General features: G+C 38.2%; 1 protein-coding gene across 2 annotated transcripts in view; it reads right to left on the bottom strand.

The window, feature by feature from the left end:
• The window catches only part of adam12b (ADAM metallopeptidase domain 12b), a 95,474-nt gene that overhangs the window by 50,203 nt on the left and 23,542 nt on the right, over window positions 1-21,729 (bottom strand). For both annotated transcript variants that reach the window (XM_008429319.2, XM_008429318.2), the window contains exon 4: window positions 1,775-1,853. In XM_008429319.2, coding sequence (XP_008427541.1) covers window positions 1,775-1,853 — 79 coding nt within the window. The remainder of the gene's footprint in view (window positions 1-1,774; window positions 1,854-21,729) is intronic.

Consider the following 21,729-nt stretch of genomic DNA (forward strand, 5'->3'; position numbering starts at 1 on the left):
CAACTGTTGGTACCATTACCTCCTATCTCTGTTTACTGTGTAAGTAATAAATGACTTTGTATAATTAATGTCTTAGTGAAAACATGACAGCAGTTCAAAGATTCATAGAATGGCGTTTGCAAAAACGGAAAAGATATTTGTTGTTTTAAGATGGTAGAAGTTTGCTTTAGTTTTGACCAACTAATCTGAATTTATTCTTAATGTCGACATCAGGAGCAAGTAATTTATCAGCAGCTTTTTAACTGAACTATCCGTCTAACTTCTGCCACCATTTCCCCGTCTCAGACACTGACCTTCAGAGGAAACACTTCTGTTTGAAAAGCTAAGCGGAGGTTAGTGATGCAGGTGCTGCTGTAATGACACCCATTAGTATAAAAGTATTACAGCCACAAAGGCTCTGCTCAGCTTGACCCAGATTAGCTCGGCTCTCCAAATAAAGGAGAAGAAGAAGAAGTAAAAAAAAAACATCAGGCAGATTGTTTTTCAAGAGGTGCAAAAGGAAACTTGACCTCTGACCCCCATCTTGGCTCAACCTTTTTGAAGTCAGAGCAGGAGGATTTTGGATAATTACAGTTTCTTCTTACATCGGACCAGTTCAGACTGAGGCTGAAAAAAAAAGTCCAAGCGGGGAGCAGGATGTGATGGACAAAAACGAGTCTGGCGCAGTATGAATCCCATCATTAGAGGACTATTTCTAGGACATGTTTGAAACACTGTTTTGTAAGGAGAAGCTTTAAGAAATGAAGGCTGCAATTAGACCGCTGCATTGTCTTTGCGGGTGAAATATTTCCGTTAGTTTACGGATATGTTGTTTCCTTTTACTGATTCCTAAAATTGATATGTGACTGGTGACTTCTGCTGAAAGGTTGCGTTTTATGAAGGCCATTTTATACAACACAGCATGTCCAGACGCTGGCACCATCCATCAATTGAATATAAACTGCGAGAGAGAGAGAGAGACAGAGAGAGAGAGAGTATGTCTCTGTGCGGGTAAAAGAAACTCTGTGTATGGCATTCACGTCTAAACTACAAAACTGGCCCTTCAAGCTGTGAGCGACCTGTTAAAATGTCCTCACAGCTGTTCGCTCAAACACTGTCATTTCAGTCCAACTGAGACACAAAAGGCCAACAGACAAATGTTGTTATAAAGAAGGACTTTTGAATGCCATAAATCACAGGTTTCTGTAACGGCAAGGAACTGTTTCTCCCCCGTCGGATGGTGTTTAATAAAAGCAATCTGGAGCCAAGCAGGGTGAAATATCACCAGAGAACAATAGTCTGGCTCCATTATGTGAGCTGATTTCAATCAGCCAAGTACCTCAGTGAGTAAACTTGACAAGTACCATCAATTCAAAATGAAGAACCATCTTTTATATTCAACCTCCCCAAAAAAAAACAAAAAAACCTCAGTCAAGCAGAGCAAAAAACAAGCGCTTCGAGCTAAAAGAGGATTTCATGACAAATCCTGATGGCGATGCTGGCTGAAAAACAACGAGCACGAAATGCAGCTTATCGTCAAATAGGCCACACAATATCTACACCGTGTCCGGTTTGCAACAGCCGGGATGTTAAGTCCACTTGAATTAAGAATGCAGGATTTTTAGTTTGCTTTTATCTAAAATGATTTCCTTCAACCGCCCCTCACCACCAAGATAAAAAAAAGAAAACAAACGAAAAAAACATCTGTCTTTTTGAACATTTTTCGACAATGTTTCTACCGAGCATTGCACCATGTCAACTTGATGTGACCACAAGCCCTGGAGTTTCAGCGTACCGTGAAGTTGTGAGTACCAGTGACTGCACGTCCATCCTCCCTGTAATGTGTCTCGGTGTAGTGGCTCGCAAAAAGACCCCTGAGAAGAGAAGGGAAGAGAAAGAGAACAAAAATAAGATGCTAAGAATTTAAAGGTGAAATTACCAGGAATAACATCATTCATTTTTTTTATTTTTATTTTTGTTCCAAAAATCATTTTACTGATAAAACAGCATTTAGAAAACACAAGTGAATCCCAATTACTCTTTCCATTGGTTTTCAAAGGGCTAGAGTATTTTTAAAAATATGTATCAACAAAGTTTTTTAAGGTGCACCTAGTTAAACATGGTAACATGGCTTCCATAATCTTTTGTGAAATCTTTCACAAAATTACTTTTGCAGCATAAAAAAAAAATAAAACTCATTAATGTGAGCATGCCGAATGGATTTGTGTTTTCAGTGACACAGAAAAGGAATATAATGAGCCCTTTACCTATGGGAAGCTAATCCATGTAGGAAGCACATCAGAGCTCAGAGGAGCTCAGATACAAAACACAGTCACATTGAGAATAACAATTTAAAACACTGTGACTATAAAATGACTCGAGTCTTGGATTTAAGAGACTAGCGACCTGTCCAGGGTGCAAAGCCCCTCTCACCCAGTGAGCACTGGAGATGAGCACCAGCCCACCTGTGTCCCTGCAAGGATAAGCAGGCACAGACAATGGAAGAACCAACCCAAACCTGAAGGAAAAGGACACGACGCAGCTTATGCTTCAGCAAAGACACGTGGTCCAAGCACTGAGTAAACAACCAGACCCCTGATCTGGTTGTCCCAAATAACTGCAGCAGTTATTTGTCCCAATAAAGTTTACCAGGTGAGAAAATGTTTTCTTGTACACCTGTACATTCGCTGATGTCTGAACATCTTGTTAAATCAGTTATCTTCAAATGATCCTCCTGCATGTTTAGCCATAATAATTACCAAATGAAGGAGCTTTTTTGACTGCTTATGGTGCACCTATGGTCAGAAATTGTTGCAAATCATTTTTCAGTGTTTACTCCAACCTTAACTTGTGTCTTAGGACCGTATGGCATGCTGTTGTGAAACAAAGTTATAGAGTTTGATATTGCTAAACTGAGCTAAACAAGGAATGAAGATGTGTAGAAAAATGAGACTTTCAACGTCGGACAGCTTTTAATCCAATTATTTTGGCGAGACAGATGTTGTAACAAATAGGGCTGATATATCTGTGACCATCAGGTTAATAACACTCTACATATATTTTTTTAAAATCACAAATTGTGTTTTAGCAATGCAGTGAACTACAAGGTTCACAACAAAGAGCTTTTCAACGCCTCTGCAGGGTTGCGGTTTGTTACGTCTCCAAGCTACTGCGCTCAGACAATTTTTTTTTCTGACTTCTTCCTTCTAACTGGATAAATGAATGTGTAAATCTGTATAGCATAAAAAGAAAGTCAAATTAAAGACATAACTTAATGCTGCAACTCTTCAAATTAATCTTAGCAGCCTTGTGCTATTTTATTTTGCCACACTTTTGAATTTTAGTCATGTAAATTAATTTAACCACGGTGACCTAAAAACCTGGACACAAATGCAAAGTTGTGAACATAATGAGATACGACCTTTAGTGTGCTTAATTCTCAGCATATTCCTTATGTGTTCTTGAGTCCTATCTGGCCTTCAGCAAGAGTCAAATCTTCGCTTTAGCAGTAATCTTGTGCATGTGCATGTCTGTGGACAAACTGTAAAGCCATGTTTATGTATTTTCTCCCTCCTCAGGGCATGAACAGATGGACACAGAGAGCCCCACCCCGAGCGTTGGCAACGGTGCTGGAGGAACACCCATAGTTTGCAGCTGCATGATCACAGTGACATCAGGCATGATGATTTCCGGATGTGTGCGTTACTGACAAAACACATAGAAGAGGTGAAAAAGAATTAAACAACAAAAGATGGACAACCAAAACTTGACCGAAGGGGTTTCCGAGGGAAATTATGCAGTCAGTTGTAGTTTGTTGAGAGCTAAGCAGAACTCACAGACAGAAGAGGAGTTGGAGAGGATTTAGGAGCTGGTATGCAGAGGGAATCACAGATATCCCTCAAAGCTGCTTCATCCAAAACAGCTTCAGTGTCCAAAAAAAAAACAGCATCAGATGAAACTAGATTATTCCAACAAATCGCTTTTTTTAGACTTCTGGACCGGTTAATATCTTTGCTGTATATTTAAAGCTCAATTTTAAGCGTCATGTTCAGAACAGGATCAGTCATTTGCAGTCCAAGCATTAACACATTTAACTTTATTAAATACTTAGTGTGACCTTAATGGGCTTTATCGTCTCATTAGCAACCCCCTAAACCAAATCTGATAAACCTAACAGCCAGTAATCACTTTGATGAGCACTGTATATGTCTCATTAAAAATACATCGACACATCAGAGCTTAGGCATAGGTTTAAAAAAGACCAACGCCTAAAAATAATCCAGTTGAAAATAGGACATAAATAGAGCTTTGACAACAATTACTCATGGATATTTAACCTAAAAAAAAGGGGAAAATCAGAAACCTCTATTAGTAGTAAAGACGGGATTTGTGTCACTTTGGTTAATTCCAACCAAATGCTCATGTTGGGAAAGCCAGCTTAGGGCAGCACGGTCCGTCGTGACAGACTACCAGTCGTAGAGGCATGGCAGGATTTACACGATGGAATCTCCCTGTAATCAACCCCTTGGCAAGGGTACACAGAGTTTATTGGGGCCACAGATGTCTTCGGTGGGTTTGTAAAGAGTTTCCTCTGGCCTCTCTGCTTGTACTCCAGCTCTGTGGTGTGGAACTGTGTTTTATGTCGCTGGGGATCAGATGTTTATGGTTTCCATTTGCTCTAATGTTGCCCCTATCCAACACTTCTTGTAGACATTATTAAATAGGGAGTTGCTGGACCAGTGCAAACCTTTTAAATGGGACACGGTTTTCGTTGCAGTTCAGCACGTGTTGGAAAAAGAGGAAATAAGCAAAAGTAACAAATCCAGAGTCATCCACACTTTAAATCAGTATTGCTTTCTTTAAGGCGCTTTAAGAAACACTCTCTCAATTTCTGATTGGTGTAAAGGTAACTACCTGCCTGCATATCCGTCTTTGTCAAGATAAACAATCAATTCTAATTTAGACTGAAGACACACTATGAATAAAGGCCTGAAAATTACCCAATTTCTCAGCAGAAAACTTGCATAATTTTAATTTACTTTGAACTTTTTTTTTTTTTTTTACAAGAGACAGGTGATGGAATTTATGAATAGCATTAAAATCCTCACGGCTTGATGGATTTGCAAAGCTTTTGCTTCTTGTTTATTTGTGTCAACATCACTCTATATTTTGTTATTGTGTGAACTATATAGTAACTAAATCTCAGTTATTAGAGTTGTACAGCAAAATATTGTCATACAAATTTTGTGCAAAGCTCTTTTACTCTGTAGCAAAGCTCACACTGAACATAGTTGAAAATCCAATCTTTTTAGTACACAAAAAACAAAAATATGCTATTTAATTTTCTTATTTTTTAATAAAATGATGGATGGATATCTATAATTCTGTTGTCGAAACTGTGCAACACCAGGCTGCCAACAGGATAGAACTTATTCTTCTTCAATAAGATTTCACAAGGTTAGAGCAAACAGAGAGGGATGTTTGACCATTCGTTTTTGCATAATCTCTCCATCCTCCTCTCTCTTTAGCCACCCACAGGTTTCTAATAGGATTTTAGTCTGGAGACTGTAGTGAGTCAGAAAAGAAGGTTGACTTAGTTTCTGGAAAAAATTGCTTCATTGCTCAACTGGTCATGTGTTTCGGATTTAGTCGTTATCCTGCCGAATGACCAAATGACGACCCGTTTCTAATTAAAAGTGGAGTTTATGACTGTTTTTGTTTAAACCTCACCATTTACATCTAGTATTACATAGAGTTCACAAAGCAGTGTGGGAAGCAGGCCACGTCAACAAACTTTCTTTGATTATATCTGTGATGGTAGTTTTTTTTTTGTTTTTTTTTTCGGACATACCTGTAGAAAAGCTGCCTGGTCTGTGGTTAATCTAGTGCAAGGGTCCTCAAGTCCGGGGCCCGAAGACAACGTTTAGATGTGTACCTGGCCCAAAACACCTGAATCAAATGACTGAATCACCTACTAAGTGCAGTCAAGTCTTCCTAATGGCATAATTATTTGACTCGGGTGTGAAGAACGCACACGGTTGGAGGTACAAACTGTGTTTTTGCCAACTGAATCAATGCACTCAAATTAAATGCTGGATTTTTCCAGAGAGTGACATAATGCTGCTGTAAATTAAAGGCACATTTCTTGAAGTTGATTTTCACATCTTTACAAACGGACCAATTAAATTGCATTCTCATTTCAACACAGGAAGTCCTCCCTTTATTACTGTAGCTTCTCTTCAATAGCTACAACAAATTTTCCGAAATGACACAAGGAAGCGAATGTTAGTCCACATTTCTCATCAAGCGATTCACCTGATCAAGGTTAAGCTCTAACTTAAATTTGAAGCCTTGAAAGAACTGTTTACACATGCAGAGCAGGGTCACCAGATCAGGGTTAATTTTACATTCCCTACGTCTATTTTGGTTTTGCTATCATGATGGCAGTTCTTTGAGTTTTTTTTTTCAATATAGTAGAATATTCATCTTTCAATGTCTTTTTTTCAAAAAGATCACTCATTGGTGTTGTTTTTAAAAGCAAAGTGAAAACCAAGGTAAGTTGTTTCTCTTTTTGCCTCGGACTCGCCATAAGATGGAACAGCACAGCCTTCAACATTCTCTTAACGTAATGGATGAAATGCTTTTCATTAGGTAAGAGCTGAAGATTAAAAAAAAAAAGAAAATCATCATCAGATAGAAGCATTTATCAAGACGCTCTATAAAATATTCAGAATTTTTGCCTACTGGCAATTAATGACTCGTTTTGGATGATGACTAACGGTTATGGTTTAATTTAAAAGCTCCTGCTTTTCAACACCATATAGACTTGTCATGCTTTGCTTCCATGTTGTCCAAGGGCTATCCACTTCATTCCTGAAAAAAACGAATGGCGACACATTTGACTCGATAAATGCAAACAAAACAGATCTCCGTCAAGGTGAGAGCATGCGATCCCTCTTTTGCCAACAGTCATCCTCTCTTTGGACACAAGTGGTTTGGAGAGATAGTGAGACGCATTTCCTTACATCCAAACATCTTAAAGCCTTTAAAGAATCAGCAGCTCATTTGGATTTCACTTAAAATTCTTCATTATTTCTCTGATTAATGCTCTATTTCCTAGGCCTGTGAGTTCAGGTGAACAGCCGTCTCTTAGTAGGTTTGCAAACTCTTGGCAGTTTTATATGATGGATTGAACAGTTTTCTGTAAGATGGAAGCTTAGAAGATCGGTTGGTTGGTTGGTTGATTGATTGATTGATTGATTGATTGATTGATTGATTGATTGATTGATTGATTGATTGATTGATTGATTGATTGATTGATTGATTGATTNTTGATTGATTGATTGATTGATTGATTGATTGATTGATTGATTGATTGATTGATTGATTGATTGATTGATTGATTGATTGATTGATTGATTAGATGCAAATCCACAAAACACTTAAGTTTTTAACACGATATATAACATTCCCCCCATTAGATAAATATGTAAAACTTTATTGTGGTCTATCATATAAAATCCCTGATAAAATACAATGAGGTTTGCAGTTGCACTGTGATAAATGTTAATAACACTCTCATGATATTAGCACTTTTGCAAAGGCGCTGAAACTAAGCACTTTGGGTCATAAACAAATTATAAAATCTGCAGGTGAGTCATTTCTCATGCATAAAGAATTTGAATCATTCCATGCAAAAATACCCCCACATTTATATAATAGTCTCTATTTATCAATAGGACTCATTGCCTCTGAATGTGCACATTGTTCATTAAGCATGGTCTCGCGTCTAATTAACAATGCACCATTAGTGGCCCAGGTTAATTGTGATAAATGGCAGGCTCATTAGGAGCTTCCTTTGGGAGGCAGCAAATGCAGTTATTTGCCTTAAAAATAATCTCCCATCTCTTTAGTTCCACACCTCACAAATAGCTCCTCAGAGCTCATTTACCTTGTCTGGAAATTTATTTACCACATAAACTATTGATTGTTTTGCAAAAAAAAAAAAAAAAAGATAGTGGCTAGTAAACAGATGATACTTATGTCATCTGTTTATACATTTAAATATATTTGGAGGCAGATACATCATCCACTCCCTCTGTGCGATGAAATTCGCAAAGTAACTTAAATGGTTGTTGCAAAACCGCTTTCCTAACTATTAATACTAGGAATGCTAGAGCTCACACTATTCAGCATCAGGGTAGCAAAAAAAAAAAAAAAACTCATTAAAGCGGAGCAGAGTGAGTCCTCCTTCCCATCTCTTTTGCATAAAACAAACTGACAGATCTGACTTGCTGCCATATCCAAAATTATGGCAGCAAGAACTGAACAAAACACATGCTTTTATGAGTCCAATTTGAAGAACACATCGAATCTTGTAGACACTGATTCGCTACAACAGTATAATCGTTGAAGCTTGCTTGCTCAAACGCATCAGTGTGCCTCTCATCATCTCTCTCTCTCTCTCTCTCTCTCTCTCTCTCTCTCTCTCTCTCTCACTCTCTCTCTCTCTCTCTGTCTCTCTCTGCCTCCCTGGCATTCAGACTGTACAATGTTCAGTGCACATATAAGGTGCGGAGGCATATTTACATATCTGTGGAGCTGCACTCCATGTAATAATTCACCATTACATGAATCTCTTTGAGCATGAAACCATTTGAGAGGAATGTGACTCCTCTCTGCTTCCTTTGAAGACTGTTAACTTCAGCGATTTCATTTAAGCTCCTCTTTCCCCCCACAAGCCTAACCCAGAGCCTTCCTGCATGGCTGCTGCTACTGATGTTAGCATATGCCATTTTAAAATAAGTCTCCCCTAGTACAAGGGAGTGAGATCAAGAGGAGAGGAGTGTCTGAAGAGGTGTGGCTGAAAAAGTCTAATTCTATTTCCGCATACAGCTGCACTCCAAATTGATTTACATACAGCTCAGTGTCCTCTCAGCTTATCCTCAACTGTGGTGGGTGCACCAGGGTGGGTAAAGCCGGCCAAACCACAGCAAAGTGAAAAGAGACAGGGATGAAGACCAAAGGAGCAGAGGAACTGAGACAGAAAAAGAAAACTAAAAATGTAAAGGCATAGACATGTGGTAGTGCTCTACTGCTTGAGTCAATGTTCAACCTTTTCTGTTTCTTTAATTATATGTAAGCAAGAGGAAAATCAGATTCTAGGATGCAAGACTTCCAATTAGATTTGCTCATACAAATAGAAAAAAAAAATCCAACATTGTTTTTGTGAAACCGTTGAGGTTTGGGAAATCTGGATGTAGTTCTTGGTATAAATGCAGCGTAATCCCCCACCTTCACACAGAACCGCACTGCATACTGTAAATGCTCAACACCCACATCCACCAAATGGAAAAAGAGGACCTTTAATGTTTTGGCTTATTTGTCTGTGTGTGTACACTGATGTGTAAGCGTGTGTGTTATGTATTTGGAACAACAGGAGTTGCTAAGCAAGTTGCTAAGTTGCAGCAAAATGCAAGAAAACTTGCCTGGGGTGTAACTGATCTAACTGTTTTCATCCTAACAGGAACCTTCAAGTCATGACACCCTGGGCAGAGAGCCATACTGCTTATAATCAAAAACACTGCCACTGCAGCGATCAATGCAAATCTGTCAAATATATGTTAATTTCTGTAAAAAGCGTCGACCAAATTAGCTGACCAGCTGACTGACCAAACAAGCGTCCTGGCTGCTACCAGCAAAGCTGAAAAGTCACATTAATGAGAGCAGAAGAAAACTCATTAGAAACCCTCCAGCAGGCAGCAGATGAATATCAAACAAGCAAGCTGCTGAGGGAAGCTTATTTAAATACTAACCAAAGCAAAGTTACTGTAGCCCCATAATGAGTTGGGATCTCTTATTGCTAAGCTGAAAGTCACTGAGAAAGTATGTCATTCAGTTTTAAATCCTTCAGCAGCAACTTCACAAAGGTCCAGATTATGATGCTTGTCCTGAAATAACACTTGGATACCAGGAAAATCAAAAAAAGATTAAACCCAGAGAAATGTCTATTAAATTTGCTTCCAGATATATAAGAAAATAGAAGGGCACTGCGGATATTAATGTGCCAGTGACTCTGTTTCAGCCTGATTATGTTAAATTCAGATGATCAGCAGCGGAGCTCTAACTTGACCTCATTCTACTGATGCTCATATGCAAATAGAAACTTCCCTTTTGCCTTTTTTAGTCCCCAGGAAGGAACAAGCCTGTTCACAAACTTTAGTTTGTCTGTGTGTATAGGCTCAGGCTTGTGACTTCCATACGTGATGCTTTGCTATCACACACAAATCAATTAGCGATCACGTTGATACGGAAATCCACACAGGGAGAAAGGAGGTCCTCTTCTCTAAAGGAACAGAGATGAGTGATAAGTCATGGCACCATGAATACGAGTGACATCTGTCCAAAAATAACAACATCCCAAAGAACAAAACTGTATTTGATAATAAACTGCAGAGACATTTGCTGCATCACTGAGAATACAATGTCTTCTTAAATGCTTGACTTGTTGCCGCAGAAAATGAAACTCTAGGTTGCTGTCAGTTTTGATCGGTGGAGGCTCAATATTGAATGGGGAAGTATGACAATGAAATCAAGGTTGACGTGGCTTTATTCCTGTACTGCAGGCCATGTGCACACCAACACCATTACATGCTGAAGGTCAACTTTCTGCTGTTTATACCCCTGAGTGGTTTACAGGAAGAAATAATGAAACAGGGGATACCAGAAATCAAGAGAGAAGCAATAATTTACACAAACCAAACACCAAAGACAATATATAGTACTAGGGCTGGACAATAAATCAACAGCAATAGATATCACAATTCACAGTGTATCGGTATAAATAGATAATACATCTAATAGAATATTCAATATGGAATATTTACTGAACTCTGATCTAGAACCGCAAAGCATTCTGGGAGATGCAGGCAGAGGAGAGCTGCTCAACCTTTCACAGTGATCAAAGCAAGGTCAGCCAACTCACTCTCTTACTCTTTGGTTACCTAGCAACAACTGCTGAGTAACTTGCACCACCGCAGTATCAGGTTCGGTCACTGTGCCTCATAGCTGCTTAAAAACAAAAATAAACAACGGCATGGAGCAATAATCAATAATTATCAATACTGACAATTGATACTGACTGATACGAAAGAGTTATATCGTAATAAGTTTTTCAGTCCAACCCCATATGGTCAAAATAAATATTTACATAAACCTTACATAAATCAGTCAAAATAATAAAATAAATGTAGCATAACTCTTCCAAGCATTATCCCTCCTAATCTAAGAAGGGATGTAGATGTATAGATGTAGATGCCCATGTAGAACATGTCTCCATTTTCCTGCCCCGCCCTGATGAGGATACGGACCAGGAAGAAGTGAATGCCTGTTCTACTAAAGACTTGATTTGTTAAACTCAAAAGTTAAGCCAACAAAAAAAAATAATTAAAAATTAAACACAAAGTTTTTACAACATTCTCTTCATACAGAAAGGATGCCTAGTTCCTCCACTTCTCAAAAATGTCTCTCCAAATATCAAATAATGAACTGAAATAAATATTTTGTCTGTAACTCAATATCTATTTCAGGAATAACTCCTGTTTTCCGTTGCAATTTTTGAGGTACTAAAAGCAGTAGACACCGTGTGACTAACACAAAATGACAGCATCCCTATTAAAGGAGATGCTGGGAGGAAACTGATCTACCGTTGCTATTAATGCTGGACTGCAGCTCCTAACTGCTCACTTTAAAGTCAGAATTAATGCAAACATTTCAATCAGTCCCAAAAGCATGAAACACAAACTCCACTGAATACTAAAATCATTTACAGAACGTCTCATCTAAGATCTGCAATGGGTCCCGGAAAATATTTTTCTAATACATTTAATTGTCAGGATTAACTACGACCTTCAGTATGAATACCATAATAATAAATGACAATGAAAACAAGTACACCATGACACAATTAATTTTAGTAAAGCAGTTACAGCAGAACAATAAAATCATACACATATTTAGAATTACTAAATTCCATGCATATATTCAAGTTATTATTGGCATCCAGGGGCATGTGTAGATGTAATACATTGTGGAAACAATGCTGCTTTTGTTCCAGGACTGAATGAAAATATTGCCAAAAAGAAAAAATTGTCTTTAATGTAAGCTAGGGAAAAGTGTAGTAGCTGCAAACCAAAACATTTTTACTATTCTTTTCTGTAAATGTAAATAGTGGTAAACTGCAGCTCAGAATAGCTGCTGACATTGGTTGCAATAGCTTTTCATCCAGTAATGAAGTCTTGGTGGTCAGTTAGACATCTGCATTTAATTTCATTGTGTCCTCCCCCACTGGTATACAGTCTGCCCATAAAAAGAAACCATCCACTGGTTCCCCCCCCTCTTATTGTGGTAAGAGTCATTTTATTCATGTTTCCAGGTGTGTCTATATCGGCAGTACTTTTATTTTATTTTTTTACGAGCACAGTCTTTTGCTGCTATAAACTGCTTAAAAGTCTTAAAGCTTGACAGCAAAATGTTGATAAAAGGTAGGAGTTCCAGAAAACAAATAAAAATGCCACTAAAATACTGAACTTTTAATGCTTCAAATAAAAGCAAACTCCAGACTGAGGGTGAAGCACTGCAGTTTGTGCGCTAGTGACATCACTATTGCTGATTTCCTTTGTCCTAAGCACACAACAGCAACAACCACCACTGCACAGAGGCGCAGTAGACTTGTTAAAAAGTGAGACGTTTCTAAGCTGCTGGCTGGAATATTTACCATCTTCAAATGATTCCCACTCTGAATATACTTTCCCTTAAAACTGTAAAAAAAAAAAAAAAAAGAAGTGATGTCATATTTCCCAGCTCTTTTCAAAAGCGAATGTTTTGTCAGAGCAGTAAGAGAGAAATGGCCTCATTTAAATACAGCGCCAGGAAAGCGGCACACAAATTCTGGTTTACCTTCTCACTGCATATGTCTACGGTATTTATGCTGACTCAACCTGCTCATCTAATGTAAAGCTAGCCCCTGGCAATTGTGTCCTGTACACACAGTGCACCACCAAGGCTGTCGTATTTACAGCTCAGAGCTTACGCAGCTAAATGCTACGCTCCTGGTAATATAAAACATGCAGCCATTGATGGGCTGCATGAATTTTTATCAGTCAAACAACTAGGCTCAGTATTTTGTTGCGGCGCAACGTGATGGTGGGAGTAACTCAATAATCTTGGAGGCAAAATCAGCAACGTGAGCAGGCAGTGAACCATGAAATCTTAATATTGTAAGCTATTAGTGTAATACTCACTCGATGCGTGTTTGATCGTTGTTGTCACTGATGCAAACGCCATCTTCGCTCATGCGTGAAAGTCAACCTAAACAATCCCTTGGTAGAAGGATGGAAAGTGTTCTATACTTCTATGGAGAAAGAAAACCAAACATTTGCAGGTTCATCTATTTGTTTTTGTATTTCTAGAATATCTAGGATGTTATTTATTATTCTGCAATGCCACAGGTGCAAGCTTAAATTTATTTTATTTGGGATTTAATGTAATAGACCAAAAAGAAATAAGTTGCTGTGCGTAGTTGTGAAGTGGAAGGCCATTCATACATACATTTTTTACAAGACAGTAAAAGTGTGGGGCATATGGCATATTCGGTCCACTAATTGTGAGGGTACATCTTAAAATGTTAGAACATCATAAAAGAGTTTAATATTTTTTGTCAGTAATTTCAGAAAGTGAAGCCCATACATATATAAATTAATATGGCATGACATATTTCAAGCCATTATTTTTTTGTAATTTTGATCATTCTGGGTCACAGATGTGGAATTGCTTTCTTTGAACTTTCCCACTCTTTCATAAAGGCCAGATTTGTGGAGTTTACAACTTAGTTTTTTTGACAATACATTTCCCCACCTGAACTCATCAAGTGTTAATATGCGCTTCCTGTCTGTTTCTCTCTTTGACCAATCAGCTTATTTTTGGCTGACATGTTTTGGTAGGCCTTCAGTTGGGCCATGCTGTTCCCATTTTAGTGAGATGCTCAAAACATGGGATATGGTTTTGTAACATAACCCTGTGCACATAACATTTCAAAATGTCCCTTTTACGTCACAATTATTGTCTCCCTTGTGCTGGTCTATCGCATGTTTGTTGGTACAACTTGAGAAAAATATGAAGAAGTTCCAAAAGTATACGTAGGGATGTGTCAGAGATGGAACCCTTTACCTTAAAATAAGACAGAAGAATAAGTGTATTGTTCCCTGGCCTCCATCTTCAAATACAATAATGTTCAATGAATTGTTGAATATGACACAACTTGCCAAAGCTGAAGAAACACAGCGATGTTATACCACCTAGCTGCACGTCTTCATTTTACTGTATATTAGCGGCAAGCAAGTTCCCCGTTCCATTTCTTTTCTTTTTTTTTATTAAAATTTAAGCAGTAGCAAATTATCAGCTGCAAACTAATCTACAGCAAAGACATACAACAATATTTCAGGAAAGATGTGATATTTAAGCCTAATTAAGATAAGGTAGCTGGCAGACTGACTTTTATTTGCTGCAAGTTGGAACCATCTGTTGCATTATTTAATCGGGAGTTTTATTCAAGCTTTTTTAAAAATAGCAAATAATGACACCCACATATTACAGGGAAACGTTTCAAAACACCACATTTTCTACATTTTGTGCAATTACTCTGTAAAATAAAATTAAGAAAAGTGTCAAATTACCAACCATAAGGCTCATAACGCAATATTACACATGCAAAATAACTCAAATAGTGCCTGAAAATTGTGCAAAAAAAACCTTTTCTAACTGATTTTTTAAAAATAGTTCTTCTGTTGCAGCACAAAAGTAAAATGTTTATTTATTACCATCCATAATAAGCTACAAAGCGGAACTAATGAGGGACTTGGAATCTTCGAGGGAGGTGGTCTATTATTATTCATTGAAAAAGAGTAAACAAATGCATAAATGTTAATGTCAGAGGGTTTCTATCGGTCCAATTAATCTATGGAAGCTCCCTTGGGCAGGTTCATTGTTCACCCATAGTGTTTGTCTGCAGGGGAAATATGCAATTAGAAGCCAAGCAGAAAAGACATTAAAGTTGTCTTTCATTTTTCTTCCTGTCACGTTTATTTGTGTCCCAATCCGTTACTGTTGTTGGCTTTTTATTTTTTATTTTTTTTACAAGTAGTAATATTTTGGACTTTTTATAAACAGTACACGCAGACATTTTCTAAAACCTGTCCAGAAAGAAAAGTTTTCTATGGTCATAGAAATAGACATTCGCTCTGATTCAACACAAATAAACCTACAGTTTTCCAGCTGACCGCACGAAGCCCACTTCCATTCTTCTTTAAAATATTGCTTCACATCATTAAGCACTCCCTTTACACTTTCACGGATACTGCACTGATTCCCCAATAAGATAATAGCACACAATCTGTCATTCCCCAGCCCATTACCCTGCAAACATGGTGGAGACGGAAGCCTTCACTTGGCACTGATGTATCCGTTTAACATTGGGATAAGGGTGAGCAATCTGTCACCACTGTTGATGTAGTGTAACTTAAGTCATGGCAGTAGAACACAGAGTTGGAGATATTAATTAGTGGATAGGCCACAGGTGGGAATATAAAGTGCTTTTGACTAAATAAGAACTTTAATTTTGAGTTTAATATGCGAGAGTCTGGAGGATGTCACTATCTGGACTATATTTATAATCCCAAATTCCCAGAGACCTCTACATTTTCATTCATCTTCTAGATGTCATTTGCATCAAACTACTTTTAAATCAATACAGTCAGATTAGGAGCTTTATTTTAGGTTGATTCCAAAAATTGACAATGAGATTCAGTGAAACTGTTATTTATTTTCTCTCCGATAATGGTAATTTGAGTTGCTGTGAGTCTTTCAAATATTCTGCTGAAGTAACAGTCTTTTTAAGTTAAATATTGTATCAGAAGTATTAAATTATGCAGAATAACCACTGCAATATCAATTGCTGTTGTGTTGATGGGCTATATTTCATATTCATTCATCAACCAGAAGATAATTTATTTAAATAATTCATGTAAAAAGAGGAACTCATATTAAATTATTCAGTACATAGAATTCTATTTCAAGTTTTTATTTCTAATAATGTGAAGATTATGCCTCAAAGATAACTTATAGCACAAATAAAGTTTCTCAGACAATTTTAATTTTCTAAAAAAGACCTAGAATTTTATTTTTCTGTGTCCATCACCAGCTGGATTCTCAATGGGCAGGCGAGATTAAACCCAAACGCCTAGCGCACTAGTATGTCTCATGCTGGTCTCAAGCACTGATGCTTCTTCTGTTACTCAACCAACAAACTGTGTTATTTGATGCCAGTAGCTCTGACCATATCATGCCATTGTCATATGGACATATATCTAAAGGGGGGGAACAGGGATGCTGTGATACGGATCGGTTGCATGGGCCACATTTACCATGGAAACAAACAAAGCAAAGTACCAAACTGCACCGGCCCATGCTGCACTGCTCACTGCTCAAACGACGCATATGGCATTTGTACTCAGGAGGCTGGTTTGTATGAGTTACTGCTGCGTGTCATCATCTAAGTGATTGACCTGTGGCTCGAAAGGAAGGCCAGGTTCCTTCAGTCCTCCCAAGAATGTGGTCAATGACATTTGTGCTACTTTTTCAACGACATTTTTTCCTTCCCTTAGCATTCCACAAATATGCGACCCACTAAAGCAAAACCAGGAACAAGTTACTCAAGCGGAAATACAGAAATAACATAAAACCTGCAAATTTCTGATAAAGTGCAGATGTTTCTTTTTCTTTTTCTTGCTAAATATACCAGTTGAAGTCAGGGAGAAACCTCCCCGTGAGTCGATCTGCAGCGTTACTGATAATGTCAGTCTAAAATAATGCAGCTGCAGAAATCTCAATGCTCTCTCTAATCTGCCTCCATTGACAGATCACATTGAAACTTAACCCAGATAAACACCAGCGAGACTCTCAAAGAAACTTTCCGGGCACAGGTGGAAAAGTTTTTCGTTTCTCGGCTTACTCTTTGTGCTCTGATACCAATGGCGGGTTATGAATCACGCACAAGGGCAGCTCTCGTTTGGAGTTTCTCATTAAAACTTTTACAACGTGGTTTTACTGCTAAAGACTGTGTGAGGCTGAGCGTGAAAAATGATTATCTAACACTTCTTCAGGCTCATTCCTTGGCAGCAGACTGTATATTAACAGCTGCATCTTTTCATAGATAAATGCATTTGGAGAAGGGCGGGTAGTAATGCACCGATCACATATGTATTTTATTATTCATAAAAAGGATTATGCACAGCCACAATCACACCCTGCAGAACATGCTTCTCTGCAGATGACAATAAATGACGCCAACTAAGATCTACAGGTATTACGAAGCATTTAAAAACTCCCCACACATGTAAGATACTTTTTACTCACCTATAACAGCACAGTAGTTCATTTCACTGACCCCATGCTGAGCACATCAAATAGCTTGATGCTAAAAAGCTTTAGCCTAGGGAATTTGTGATCAAGGCGATAAATTAATTCATTTGGTAACTACCAGCCAAAAGCTCCTAAGAGTCATACAAACCTGCACTCCTGACAGTGGGGTGGGTGGCAATGTCTGTAAAGTATATATCAGGTTAAAAGCCGGTGGAAAATGTTCCGACCTGGAATGAATGAGAAATGAACAAATGTGTAGAGAAAAAACATAAAAAAATCCTGACCATAGTGGATAAGTGCTGTGGTGAATTGTGGCAATTATTTGTACTGCTGTAGACTAAAAACAGAAGAGAAGCATAATTGATGGCATCTTGATGGATGCCATCAGTGCATCAGTGTGTTGATGCATTTTCTCGAAAATAAATTTCCCTAGTATTCATGTTACATGTAACGCAAAAAAATATCCAAACAAGCATCATGGTTAAAGCTACTTAAGCCCACATAAGGCACCATTCAAATTTATTGATAGGCGTGTTAAGATGTGTTACAAGCTCTTTAAAACACTTAAACATTTTGATTCAAAAATCCACTTGAAAACAAAATATTGGTAATTATTTGTCCACCTTGTTAAATAAAGGTCGCAAACGTACAATAGCACACATTTGGGATATTTGCTTAATTTTACAGGGATAATTGAAAAAAGTTTGCTTTGGTCAGATGAGACCAAGATTTGATGTTCTGCAACAAATACTCCCTGTGGGTTTGGTGTAAAACATTAGTTGAATTTGTGGAAAACCAACTCATGCCCTCTCTTCCAGCCTAAGCCCTTTACTCTGGGCTTGTGTGTAAATGTGTGTGTGCGTGTGTGTGTTTCAAAGCTCCAGCTAAATCAGTGCTGATTGGAGTTGGAGGAAGCTGGCCACTTTCTCCATAGAAGAGTATAACATCAACCACTTCCTGGGAGAGTCTCTCTCCCTCCCTCCTTTCCTTCAAACAATTAGGTTTTTGTTTGATTTTTGCTTAATAAACCAAATTCTAAGTTATTCCTGTTACCGTTATTTACTTTGGTCTTTGAGCCAGGGCATGACAAACTGGGTGCTCGTCTGGGATCTGGGTGAGGATGATGGTTGGGAGAGTCTGAATAACCTGGAGCAGACATTATGATCTATGGAGAAATGGTGAAGAAAATAGCACCACATTTCTCAAATCCCTCCCAGAGTTTCTGTGGAAAACAATGACTGTGTTTGCCTACTGGCAAAAGGGTAGTAGTAATAACAAAGGTGCTAACAAGTGTGGAACCATTGCTTTCGTCAAAAACAGCTATTCCCTGCCGTACGTTTTATTTTCTGCTGATAAATTATCAAAGGTTGGTTCGTTCCTGCATCTTACCTTTTGCAAACACGCAGCTACAATTAAAGATTAACGTATTTCAAGATATTTTCCGCATCTTTACCAGGGGTTTCAATCGAGATCGTTGTCTGATTTTTATAGAACATTCTTAGCCAACAACTTGGTGAAAAACTAATAATCCCTCTCCCCAGCAAAAAAAAATAAATCAATGTCACATTTAGGGAGTTACGGATATAAACAGAAAAAAGAGAGCAAATGGAACCAAGATGGGTGAGATCTATCCTAAGAGATATTTTGAAGTAATTTGGCACTGATCCCTCTGATCAGGAAACCTCAGACTCTAATCTCTCTTCTAACAACACCTGAGATTATTTTCTCTCTCCCTTGACGTCCTTCAAGGTTGGGCAATATTCCCCAAGGACGCTGCATTTTCCTCAAAACCCTTCGGCCAACTAATTAAAGGTGCCAGAAAGCGGACAGTGATTACTGCGTGCTCTCAGCTTAATAAGAACTACAACTACAATGACATCCTGGAAAGAGAGGAGAAATTCACCATAAAATGAATATTTGAAGAGATAAAATGTGTGCTCATGGATTGAAGTCTCAAATATTCTTGCTTCAGAAAAAGAAAATGGGAAAAAAAGTGAATATTTCTGCAGAGTTTAGAGCTTCAACACACAGTAAAACAGTGGGGCAAACAGCACTGGACACAGTGAACCCATGTAAAATAAATAACTGTTTTTTTTTGAGGTAACAGTGCTATAATTATTGGGAGTAAAATGAAACTGTTGCTAACAATAATGCACAGAATCTCAAAGAAGTGACATGTGCATCCATTCACTGTCTGTATGTTTTCAGCACAGCTTCTTGACACATCAGAAAATACTGAAGATGCACGGAGAAGCTGATTTTGTTTGAGACAGAGCCTGACTGTTTGAGACAGTGCTTTGATATTTTTGCCAAATCAAAAAAATCTAAGCACTACTGGGTACCACTGCTACCAGGTAGCACCGACAGCTGCCCTCTTCAATACATTAATTTAACTTCTTTACTGAAACACGCTCAAAATTAGAGGGTTAATCTTGTACATCAATACCAAGCCCATTACCAATGCTGTGCCCAATCAATAGCAATCAGGAGAAAACGACACAATCCGAAAACTCGTAGAAGCTTGGAAGACATGGCGCACCATTTAAACTCCTCCTGCTGTTGTCTCGACTGCTCACCCACATTTTTCTTCAAGAAAGTTTTGCTTGTCGTAGCATTTCATCGAATTCAGACGTTGAACTCGTACGTCACCAGGTGCTTTTCCTCAACTTCAAAGAACAGCAGTTATCAAACCGTTGCTGAAGAAGAATCAGGACATGTCAGGGTTACAGGTCAACCTCCAACCTTCCATTCATTAGCAAATATGCTGAGAAGCATATAAAAAGAAAAAAGACCAATTACTTTGACGTTTTTCAGTCCAATTTTCAATTTTCAGTGCTTACCACTGTATTGTGTTTAATAAAATGAGTCACATCACCTGTTGGTGGCTGAAATGCCGTTCTTATATCGTCTAGGTAGCTGTCATGCATTCAGTTTTCCAAAATGTAACTGTAACTTGACATACAGAAGTACACTAAGGCCTTGCCAAATAAAAAAAATAAAAAAAATATTTGGAGTATGTAGTGAGGCACAGTCCAGCATGATCTGACTCTCCCATGGACACCAGATATTTAGTCTAATAATGCATAAACTGATTGTGACAGCCATAAGAAAAGTTATTGGCATCTGGAGAAAATCCATACAAAGACTTGGCACAGAAGTCCAAGTACACATGGGTTGGCATCAAACACAGGTCCAATGTTTCTCCCGCTCCCTCATCTGGCTTTGACAGGGTCTTAAATTGACAAAAGAGCTGCAGTGACAAAAGAGCCGCAGAGGAAATACACAAGTGCCTGCGTGGAAAGCGTGGGCGGAAAGAAATATATGTTACAGGGAAGGAACGACAGCAAGAGAAAAGGGACATAAGGAGTAAGAAATGCGTAGAGGCATAACAAATAAGCTCAATACCGTACAGATGTACTGGTAATGAAGGAAGAATTGATGCAGCGAGGGGGTAAAATAAGGAAATGTCAAAATGTTGCTTGTTAACTTTGATCCAGCTAAACAAAGTAGAATTTACATGAGTTTATAACTGATAAATCTAGCCTGTACATATCTGCTAGAATCCACATCAAACACTAGTATTGAGCGAAGAAGCGCCTCTTGTCAAGCTTGACAAGGCATCAAAGCCGTTAGAATACGCAACCAAAGAAATCTTTTCATCATGCAGTAAATAGAGTGGCTGAAATTGGGTTACATGCAATTCATTTCATCCCAGCCTCCTAAAAGATCCAATTAAATTCCTCAGAAATCTTAAGATCCTCCTCAGTGTAGCCATCGACTCAGATCCCTCCCAAACAAACTGATTAATAATACTCTCTGCGCAACGCACATGCAGGGACCTGTTGATGTTGTCGGCTCTATTATTGAGATGGGGAGCATCTTCTTCTCCTTAAAAAAAATAAATAAATAAATAAAGCACACTGCAGACGTTGCTATGGGGATTTCTTTTTTTTTTTTTGTCAAAAACATAATGATGTTAGTTAAAAGTGGCCATGGGTTTTCAATAGACCTCTTTCCTCTTTTCTTTCCTGCCACAGAAGAATGAAAGGAAATGTTCTCACTGGGAAACACATGGTCATTTGTAGCAAGCTAGGTAAAGTAGGAACACCACAGTTCTTTGTATTTAGAAAGAAATAATCCTGCATTTTACTGGTTGCAATCTGAACAGGGATTGCAACCAGTAATCCCTGCTGTCTAAAGTGAACAGCAATGATGATGTGTTTTGTTTATTGGGAAATTTTTTTCACTAATTTTTCAGTGAGCTCAGAAATGGCT

This window comes from Poecilia reticulata, linkage group LG15 (genome assembly GCF_000633615.1).
Source record: "Poecilia reticulata strain Guanapo linkage group LG15, Guppy_female_1.0+MT, whole genome shotgun sequence".
Lineage (NCBI taxonomy): Eukaryota > Metazoa > Chordata > Actinopteri > Cyprinodontiformes > Poeciliidae > Poecilia > Poecilia reticulata.